Here is an 11,239-nt window from a genome sequence, read left to right as displayed (position 1 = left end):
GGTATATATCTTGGACACCGATACTTAACGAAGCGGAGGAAGCTGATCACTTGAGGGGTAGAATGAAGATTCGAAAGTGATTGATTGAGGTCTTTCGCTGCCTTCTCGCTACCTCTAGACCCACTGGATTCACTTTAATTGATCATTTACTGGATACTGAGTTACTGCAGCCAATGAGAGAGCGCCACGTCGAAGCCCATCTTGTACCTACAATCTTGTACCCACAGCTGGCGTAATCGACAGTGGCGCAATCGGTGGTAGCGTAATCGGCGTGGGTTCGGATTGGACCGGTTCGGGTTAACCGGTTCACGGTCAACAACCGATACCAAACCGGTAACCCTCAATACCCTCAATAGGCCCGTAGCCAACCAACCTTCGGGCAACCCGACCTCCAATACCTGGTACCTCCAAATATTTTTATATCTAAAAGTCAAATTTCGAACCCTTTTGGATTCTAAACATTTATATTTGTGTGTATCACATCAAACAGAATAGTTAGGACTGCCATGCATAGCAATCGGCTCGGAATTTAACGGGCACCAACAATAAAACATGTTTTTTTCACCAGACTTGGTAATGTACCACCTACCCTCCAAGTAATATGCATCAGGTGCTCGACTAAGTAATCTAACCCGCGGCCTACCCTCGTACGCCGCCCAAGACTTCGTCCCGGTCCCCCCGTGCGCCGCCCCCGAACGCGACGCCCCAGATTGCGCACCAAGTCTACCACGAACAGTTTAGCCCGACCCGCCCGCTTTGTCCCCACGGACAAGTTCTTCACTGCGTACAACGAAGCGCGGGAGAGAGACGTGCCTGCGTAGGAACTTCGCTGCATCGCGATGCAGTAAGTGCAGCCAGCGTGTGTGCCCGAAGATGACAAGATTGTCCTATGGATCCCCGCAACTCAGATCGCTCGCGTGTACGGCATGGCTGAGGTCATGGACGCGATCAACCGTGAAGCGCAATCCCAGACGTGGGGCGCCGTGTCGAGCGCCGTCTGCGCCATCGAAGTTGTGAAGAATCGTGGCATCCACATCACGTGCACCAACCGCGACCTCGCGATCAAGATCGGCGGTACGGCGATCTCATGCATGGGCCAGCAGCTCGTCGTGAAGCCGTACAGCGCCTACGACCGCTTATACTACGTGGATCTCACGCACATCCCACCAGGACGACGTCCCCGACGCTCTGCTGACCAATGCTGTACCGCTGCGAAAGATCAAGTTTCCTGGGGCTGATGCACAGCGTTGGCGTAACGATGAGCCACGCCGTCCACTGAGGTGCAAGGGAGAGCCCCAGAGAGACTACACGCGAGACCACCTTTCTTGCCTGGTGCGTCCAGTCCGTTGATATCCATGGACAGTCCGCGCAAAGCCCAAGGCGCCTAACAGCTGAGGGGCCTCGGGGGAGTCCTGAGACTCCATGGCATCATCATGACTGGGTGTCGTCATATCTGCTGCATCGACCTCTTCAGTTGCTGAAATCATAGAGACACAATCGGCCGTGTCCCCCGGGAGGTCGTCGATGATCAAGCGCATCGCTTGCAGTACTGGTTGGCTAAGGTACCCCTCATACGCTTGGCCAAGTTGGGACCGACAGAGTGCCACCAACGTTTCATCGGTCCAAAGCAGGAAGTTCGAGTACTGGAGACTCGAGATACGCATCGCCACACAACGCTTGAACCTTGACGAGGTCATGGTACATGGTCGGGGCATGCGTCCGGAGAAACAGATCCATCTTGGCATACGCGCGAACCGTGTCGCGCGTGGGTCGCGGCGTGGATGACGTTGGGCGACGGCGCGTTTCCGTCGGGATAGTTCTTGCTGATATGGCGTATGAGGCTTCGCTCCGTACTGTGCGTTCCAGATAATTTACCACTGTAGAGACGGAGCAGCGCGTGCTCCTCTCCCACTGTCACCATCGCGGGGGAACTGGCATGCACGATCGCCGCGTAAACACTGGGTTACGCCGTCAGGACCGCCAGACGGTCGTCGGTTTAAGCAGTGTGGGCAGCCCGTGGGCAGCTTTTCGCGCGCGGCGGTATTCGGAGCATTTCATCGCGTTCATTTTCGGGCGGAGAATGGAGCGGGAAGCTACTAACTCACGAGCAGGTTCAGTGAGAGTCAGAGGCGAGTTGGCTAGCGTCTGCGAATCAACGTAGGCCACGCAATCTGCGTCGCCCACCGTCGGTTCATCGAAGTCGTGATCACTGAATGCGAGCTCGAAGCCGAAGACCATGCGGCCTTCTCGTTCCTGGAAGATGGATACGTCCACGATCGCGCCAGCTGGTGGAGAGGATGACGTGGAGCACAGCGCGTGGCGTGTGACTCTCACCCAATCGATTGTGCGTATCATGAAGACCCTCGCAAGCCTACATTGCTTCAGGCTTCGAGAGCTGCACCATCAGTCGACAGCTCGCGTGCACTCAACGAGATGCTCGGTGATGCTACAGCCAAGCTCCAATACCGATTCACCGTCGCGGAACTAAGTCTACTTGCTTCACAGCTCCGACTACCTGTTGATGGTGTCCAGACGGCTCATGGCGACATTATTCCTCGTGTGGAAGCGGTAAGACTTAGCAAGCGGGATGAGGTGAGGCGGGTGGACGCTTTTGTCGTCCAGGGTGTAGAGCCTGTTTTGCTCAAGAAAGACTCGGCCGAGCAGGAAGTCTAAACTTATTCTTTTCGGAAAGTCCAATGGACATCCCGTCGCACGGACCCAACTCTTCGTGCATAAATGATCCGGCTGGCTGGTCTTGTCGGTCGTTAATATCTTGACATTTGTATACCGGAAACTTGAATGGACCTTGGTGGGTTGAAATCAGGAACCTCTGCGTACAAGTCGGGGCGTCTGATAGACATCTGCTGCCGGAACATCCTGGTCATCTGAATATCGCCTTCGGAAGCGCCGGTCGGAAGTCGTCGTTGTTATCCAGAAGTAGCTTGATAGCTTGGATCTTTCAGTAGTCACTTGGTCTTAGTATGTGACTATGGCTTATCCACTTTCTGGTGGCACGATTTTCAGGGCTTGGCTCCTTGACTGATTTTGGAAGCGCACTTGCTGGACCCTCTCGTCTTTATTTTCCACCGTCCCGTGCGCCTGTATGTATTGCGTGTTTGCAAACGAGGTATCCGTGATAGGCATCAGAGTTACAAATAACGCCGGCTGACCGAATACAGCCTGGTAGGCAAACGTCAAAAAGAAACTAACAAGGATTCCCCTAGTAACGGCGAGTGAAGCGGGATGAGCTCAAGCTTAAAATCTCCGTGCAAGTTTGCACGGCGAATTGTAGTCTATAGAGGCGTGGTCAGTGAGGGCGCTCGGGGCAAGTTCCTTGGAAGAGGACAGCATGGAGGGTGATACTCCGTTCATCCTGAGTGGCTTTTGCGTACGACCCGTGTTCTTTGAGTCGCGTTGTTTGGGAATGCAGCGCAAAGTAGGTGGTAAATTCCATCTAAAGCTAAATATTGGTGCGAGACGATAGCGAACAAGTACCGTGAGGGAAAGATGAAAAGAACTTTGAAAAGAGAGTTAAAGAGTACCTGAAACTGCTGAAAGGGAACCGAATCGTTTCCAGTGTCTATAATCCGTGGCATATTCATTGGCGAGTGTGTGCGTGCGTGTGCTGTGGCAGTGGCTTTTTTGGCTGCGCTCGGCGTGTGTGCTGTGTGTGCGTTGTTGGTGCCCTGTGCTGCGGTGGGACGTCAAGGTCAGTTCGTATGCTGCGGGAAATGGCTGCCGAGGAGGTAGGGCTTACGCTCCGCGTTTGTCTGTTATATCTTGGTGGACGAGTAGTCGCGGTTGGGACTGAGGTGCCTACAACGTGCTTTTGAGTGTGTATGGGTCTCCGTGTGCGCCGTGTGCGGATAGCTTGCTATGCGTGTGTGGTTGTGTGTGGATTGATGCGTACTGTAACTTGTCGCCGTTCGGGACGTTGACGAAATGGAGCGATCCGACCCGTCTTGAAACACGGACCAAGGAGTCTAACATGTGTGCAAGTGTTAGGGTGTGGAAACCCCAGCGCGAAATGAAAGTGAAGGGCAGCGCAAGTTGTCTGAGGTAGGAAACGTTGCGGGCTTCGGTCTGCGGCGTGGCACTATCGACCGATCATGAGCCTTCGTGGTGAAAGATTTGAGTTTGAGCACATATGTTGGTACCCGAAAGATGGTGAACTATGCCTGAGTAGGGTGAAGCCAGGGGAAACTCTGGTGGAAGCTCGTAGCGATTCTGACGTGCAAATCGATCGTCAAACTTGGGTATAGGGGCGAAAGACTAATCGAACCATCTAGTAGCTGGTTCCCTCCGAAATTTCCCTCAGGATAGCAGCAACTTTTTTACGATAGTTTTATGAGGTAAAGCGAATGATTAGAGGATTCGGGGAAGACGCTTTCTCGACCTATTCTCAAATTTAACAAATAACGTGCTGGGTGCAACCTAAGGCAGACTCCAGCAAGGAGCAAGTAGCTATTGAAGACAACTTCATCATAGAGTCAGTAAGTCGAGCGCTGAGGGAGTGCACACATGGCAAATTTGCAGGACCTGATTGATTGGACAATGGATTCTACCGCAAATTAAGACGAACTGGTGTCGATCCTGGAGATTTTATTCAATTTGTGGTATGACGAGGGCATCTACCCGACCTCCTTTCTTGAAGCGGATATCTTTTGTCTCAAAAAGGGAGGTTCGACCAGTGATGTGCTAAGTTTTCGGCCTTCTCAAGCGGCAGCCCTACCACTGCCAATCCGGAGATTATTGTTCTGGGTCGCAGACCAAAAGCTTACCCCCCAGATGATGAGCATCTGTGTGAGATTCCAGATGTCAGATGTGATGCATCAGTCGCCGCTCTCACTTCGCTGTAGCCAAGGACGCGACCAAGGACGCTGTGCAAGCTAGGTAGCTAGGCGAGCATTAGGGAGCCGTAGAGAGCGACGAACTCTATCTTACTTTCAATTCACTTTGCAATTTACCTTGAACAAGGCACTCCTCGACCGCGAACGCCGAGGACGCAGAACAATTATGCTGCCGCCCACTATGGGCTGGATGAAGCTATCCATCACAAACCCACCACAGTCCCTCTTCAAGCCTCATTCAATCAACTTCAATTCACTGCATTGACACTCGCCAACACAACTTCTAATCGTGGCACCTCGACCATAATCAGAACGACATCGCTTCCAATTCGTGGACCTCGCCCAGAAAGCAGAATGGCTTCCACATTTTCTCTAATCCAATATGTCCCGTCTCACATCACTTCAACTTGACCTCGTTGAAGTGGTGCAATCAAATTAAGACGGCATGCCATGATCGCCAATCAGCTGCACATTACGTTGTAATCATAGCCCACCGAGCATAACATATTCATAACTATCTGCCACCACTGGGTGTGGAGCTGAAATCGCATTCAGGGTGCAGAAAACTGTGAACCCGCAACCGCCCGTACGTAGTTGTCAACTAGAACTCACACACACCGGCAATAGATGCGAGCGGATCCCAGGAGTCTTCAATCTCCTCGAGACCGCGCCATCTAATGTAGAGTTCATAATATGTCCACGTCAAACACCAGCAGTGCTATCTAAGCTTCTTGACGTCCAACACGAGGCCTTGGTTAGCACCATGCTCAAGTAATTCTTCGGTCACCTCTAGGTCGTTTCCCGCGAAAAACGTGAGCCGAGGCGCGTGCATGTCACTCGACTTACCCGTTACTAAATTCGTAACCACAAAAGGTATTGGATGGGTTTCGCCGTCACGCACGGGATCACGCATGTGATGAGACCCAACCGGTATTACAATCCGTGACAAACGAACGCTAGCCAACACATTGATCAAATGAATCAAACGTCAGCTGCATGAAGCCAATGAACATAATATTGGGTAGCTGCTATCAGCACACAAACTTCACGTGCAGTATTAGTATCCATATGTCAGTGATCATAGGTGGATGTGAATTATTCCAGACAGTTCTGCGAGGGATGGTATCAGTTCAATCAAACACGCTAATCAAAACCAATCAATTTCTCTCATTCCACGTATGCCAACAATATGGACATCTTGATTTCATGTCACAATTGCCGACATAGTTAAAACCAACCAATATGACACACTGCAGCCAGAGTGCATACCCGGGCTCGACTGATGCGAGGTTAGAAGGATGATGGGGGTGCCCCTGGGTCTGAAGCATATTCAAAGAGGGAATAAGGCGGCCACACAACAAACGTCGTGGTGCGGTCTACACAAACATGTCGTATATATTCAAGCACTGGTCGTCTCGAAAGTTGAAGCATTTTTGGAGTGGATCAGACAGTTTCGAGTTGTTTAGGACAAGTCGATGAGCGAAAATGAAAGCACCACAATGGAAACTATAGAGGTTACAATTAGCTCCAGAAAATCTTCTGCCGTAATATTCAATGGAGTGAATTTAGAGTGCTTAAATGCCAGAGCTCCTGTGACGAACGAAACTAGAGTTATGAACACCGGAAATATGTTTTCGACTGTTGACCGAGTCATATCCGGACGCGGATTTCGTTATCGAGCGTGATGATGAGACACGTGGATACAGGTGGGAAGGCTTAGGAGCCCGGTTCAGCACTACGGGGAGCTAGTTTTGCGAGCGGGTGCAGCATTGTTGCCGCGTGGAAAGCGTCAGGTGAACCGACTTATTTTCGTTTTGTCACATGCACGAGCATTATACCAAATAGGTGCCTCACCGAAAGGACTATTCGCGATCTATGCTGTGGATGTCGCTACAGACATTCTGAATAATGTCGGCTGGAACTGTGCTGACACGGTGCAAATCTTTATTCAGGATTGTGCGGGTCACGGGCGTCCTCTCTCACGTAAGGAATGAGTTATGAAGAACTTCGCCGATACGTAAAGTATGTTAACGAACGTCGGGGTGTGAAATGTCTTCAAATTAGTATTCAGATTCTCGACAAAACCACATTGGGGGAGGGGGGTTAACGACAAAGTTGCCGCAGAGCAATTACGCGCGATGACAATACCTGACGGCACTTACATTTGTGCAGCTTTTACCTCGTTGAGGGTTCGTTATTGCATTGCAATTCATGTACTCAAAGGCGTGAAGTACGTGTTTGATGAAGACAACAATGGTATCCCCATTGCGACTTTTGATTTAGCATGGATTGACGGAATATCTTTTCTTTGGTAGGCATCTATTCGTGTGAGTGGATGCGTTGGTTTTTATTCTGTACTGCTAGTTGCTGCGTTGATTATTTTTTTAATTTGGTTGGATTGGAGCAATAGCACTTGATCTATTGACCATAGCTTAGCTATGGATGCTATTGCTGCTTGTCAAATGGATACACGACACACTAAAGGAGCCAACACATGTACAATCCCGCCTCTGACTCTTGTTTCCCTTCGACTTGGCCTCATTTAACTTTGGCCGAACTCCAACGGCGGCTCTATTTTCATGTCTGCAGTAGCTTCAACTTGACATTAGTCTAATTAGTCCAACTAATTTACACCAGTCTTCTTTTAAAATATATACAACTGGGACTCCCACGTAATCTATTTACGCCGACCTTCTTATGTCATTGTATTTATGATGGCCTACACATATTGATCGCCGCTGGCGATATTTTTAATCAGATGAGTAAGGCAGTTATCATATTGAACCGCACTATCGCTTAATTGTCATCGCTCACTTCTATTTGGTGATGTTCAAGAAGCGATTTGGCTGTACGCTGAGACAAAAGGGAACGTATGCTCAGAAATCCACCATCGAACGGAAAGACGTTTAACAACTCCGAGCACAGAACGTATGACATAGATTCTTGGCAAAGGCGGGATTCGGGAATCGTGGCCATTGATCGAGCATCATATCCTGGTGTTCAGCTCTGCGGTATCGTTCCGGTCAATTTGTTTTTGGCTGTGGTTGATGTCCACGTCAAGCGGCTTCAAGATGCAAGATCCCTGTACCACACTACTTTGTTGAAAGAAAAGATTGTATATGATGATTCTGGTAGCCTGGTGAGCGCGTTGGAAGCTTTTTGAAAAGTGTGGAGAGCACCATTCAACTTACACGGATGAACGGCAAGGCCGACTCACTCCACAACGCTTACGTTGCAGTTGTTTCTCGTATAACCGACTTGTTCGCATCTTTCAGAGGTATGACTAACTTTGATGCAGACCTAGACGAGACGAATGATTCGCCGTCGGAAGTATTTGCTCGAGCCAGGATTAAACTGGTCAAAACAAAATGTGAAAGAGCTCTTATAGAGCTGTATTCCATTTGGTTGTCCGGAGATGCTTCTCTACCCGCTATTTCTTTGGGAAATCTGAAGGCTTTCCTGATGGCAGCACGAAGAATTGATTGTAGCAGAGAAGCGTACCTTAAACTGATCAAAAATCTAATTTAAATGACGGATTTATAGAATTTGCTCTAGAATCGGTATAAATTACGACCAAGTAGTTTATTTTTTTATAGTCAAATTAAGTATTATCTCACTGCTGTTACTAGAGCCTGTTTCTGCTTGGTATTCGGACCGGCTAAAGTGGAAATGTCGCGATAGCTACCTTGCGTGTTTGGTCAGGCGACGACGCCTCGGGAGTTACTGCGAATAAATACTTGCGACTCCCCTTCACTTGAACCATCGGTATCATTTTCTTTGGTCTCTTCACTTGAACTGGAGTCATCATCGGGTAACACCACAGCTCTAGGAAGAGATATGAGAGCTCTTGTTGGAGTATGAGCTCTTCTCAACTCGACGTCAGTTTTAAAGCCTGCGTGCTTCCGGACCACCTTCTCTATTCAGACCACGAAGTCCGACAATTTTGGATCCGAACCCTTGATGACGCTGTTCATCTCACGATTGAAGCATTGTTTGTGCGGCTTACAACCCGCTTAGCGAAAGGCTGTACGATTCGTGGCTTGGAAGAGTATCGTTCGATCCGCGTGCGCTAAAAATATCTCCAGAATTAACTCCACTCCAAATCGGATGATGTTATTCCTGCCGCCCCGCACTTCGAATTAATCTTCTGTTTAACCCATGTTACCCCTTCTTTTTCACCTTGTCCTCTGGAATGACTGTCAGTATATCAAGCACGTCGCTTCGCATAACTATTTTGCATTTCACATTGGGATGCCGTATTTCTTCATATTTCTCCCACAAGACTGCATATAGTGAAATAAACTTCCGATTGGCGTAGTTTCCGGACTAGTTTTTGAACTGAACAAGTCATCCCCGCCTCGAAATCGCAATAAATGAACTCGGGATCCATCGCATAGTCAGCGCCAGCGGCTTGGACGCCCCCAGCGTCCGGGATCATATAACTAGGTTTGGTAGTGTAGTGATAATGTGGTGCTACTACTACTACTACTACTATCCGAATCTTGAAAATCAGGTCTACTAGCGGAGCAATATCACTAACAGTAGCACTATGACAGAATTGGTGTCTATCATATCTGGCGCTTGCTTTCCTCCATGCGCCTACGTTATGGCGCAGTATCCAGCTGACGTTGAGCTCGCTCGTTTTCGGTCCGTGTGCGCAGAGAGCCATCACAAATGACCGGTCGAGAACACGCGTTCTTAAAACGCTGTTGACAACCCTGTACCAACCATTTTTGCATATATATATATATTATTGCAATCGAGGACTGCGGGTCTTCACATGTAGCGACTATACACCGAACCGTTTTGTTTTGCTGTCGCATGCATGGCTAAGCCATTCTCCGGTAGTGCGTCAGCCTTCGATCCTGCATATTTATCGTACTAGAAGTAGTCGAAAGAGGGGAAGCGAGCTGTAGTGTCACCCTTAGAGATCTGCTTTGTACAGAGTGGTGCTGCACAAGTGTTGTACCATACACCCGCAAACGCTGGAAGTGAAGTCTCCGCCACGTCTTCCCAACAGCAGTCAATGTACGCGCACCTCATCGATTGCGGTTAAGGTGGTGGTGGTGGTGGGGTCGATAAATGAGCGAACTCAATGGAAAACGGATGAGGGAGAGAGGTTGGAGAACCTGCCCTTCAAGATCTTGAGCTAGTTTGTGTCTCAAACATTAGTATTACTAGCACCATTTCCGTCCGCTACTACTCAACTGGCGCTACTAGTGGCCCAGACACGGATACTATTACAGTAATGCTATTATAACTACGACTTTCGGACTACTACCAACCTCATACTAAGTACGTAGTAAATGACAGGCGGAAAAAACTGCTTTTTTATCCCTTTGCGGCAACTTTTTAAGCCAGTCATGCGCAAATTCGCGGCTCGACACAAGCGTTCTCAGGCGAGGCTGCTGACTAACCTTGAGCGCTCTGTAGGCGAGTACGTGGGCGAGACAGGCCCTGTCAACCCACTCCTCCATTGAGGCACCACCACCAGAGGCCGCAGAACTATTTCAACGGTTAGGCTCGTCCGCTTCACGAGTTATCTGCCCCGAATCGTTTGGGTGGTATGAGCTGTTCGAGCACCATCCAGCCGCATCGCTACAGAAACTCGTTTCGGTGGCAGCTACATGGCCGCTACAGGCCAGACTCGCTTCCCTATCGTCTGAGCGATCCTAGATCGCGACGCGCTCTGCCCTCGCGAGCGTAAGCTAATGGCAGCGGGCTACTCCTTCTTGAAGCAATGCCGCACCGTCAGCAGCTGGCGAAGACCATGCGCCGCGCAAATACCGAGGCAATGACAAGGCTGCGCCAGCGGATACCGTCCTCGGCGTCGGCTTCGCTAAGTTGACTCCGACTAGTTAAACGAGAACGGCAAAGCGTGTGCGGCGTCCATGCGGCATGAGGTCGAAGTAGCAGCAGCAGCAGTAGCAGCAGCGTCGGCGCAATTGAACGATGGACGGCCGGTCTGATCAGCCTGCGGTCCACGCAATCGATCAACACTGTTGATTCAACAGTGCCCGTCCAATTCAGGGCTGGCGCCCGCTGCGGGGCGGACCACAACGCGCGGGCGGCATCGGCAGTGCGGTGATTTGGCTAGTATGCCTCCAAGCTTGGCGCTTGCCGGTGGTGGAACACGTTGCCTGGGATTTACTGCTGGTGGCGTGCTGGTGCATGCGCGTTTGCCCATCCAGCTTCCATTTCATCGGCGATCGATGTGTGTTGTATCGCAGAATGTCGCCGGGCATTCCCGCGTGGAGGCCGCCGCCGCCACACAGCGCGAGCTTTCAGTGTAGTGCGCAGCCGTGTCGATCGCGATGCCGAGTGCGGACCGATATATCGCAGCACCGCGGCACATGGAGCTCCAACGTGCAGGTTCGGCTCGGCTGGTG

The 11,239-nt window shown here is 50.3% G+C and overlaps 1 protein-coding gene across 1 annotated transcript; it reads left to right on the top strand.

Moving 5' to 3' along the window:
• Positions 1-926: 926 nt before the first annotated feature.
• Positions 927-1,238, top strand: KRP23_3073 (uncharacterized protein; the record flags this gene model as incomplete). Its single annotated transcript, XM_067887881.1, has 1 exon — positions 927-1,238. The coding sequence occupies one exon, from the start codon at positions 927-929 to the stop codon at positions 1,236-1,238; it is 312 nt and encodes a 103-aa protein (XP_067750431.1).
• Between the last annotated feature and the right edge of the window lie 10,001 nt (positions 1,239-11,239).

This window comes from Phytophthora ramorum, assembly GCF_020800215.1.
Source record: "Phytophthora ramorum isolate Pr-102 chromosome Unknown Phyram_PR-102_s0002, whole genome shotgun sequence".
Classification (NCBI taxonomy): domain Eukaryota; phylum Oomycota; class Peronosporomycetes; order Peronosporales; family Peronosporaceae; genus Phytophthora; species Phytophthora ramorum.
This window is presented reverse-complemented; position numbering and strand designations above follow the sequence as displayed.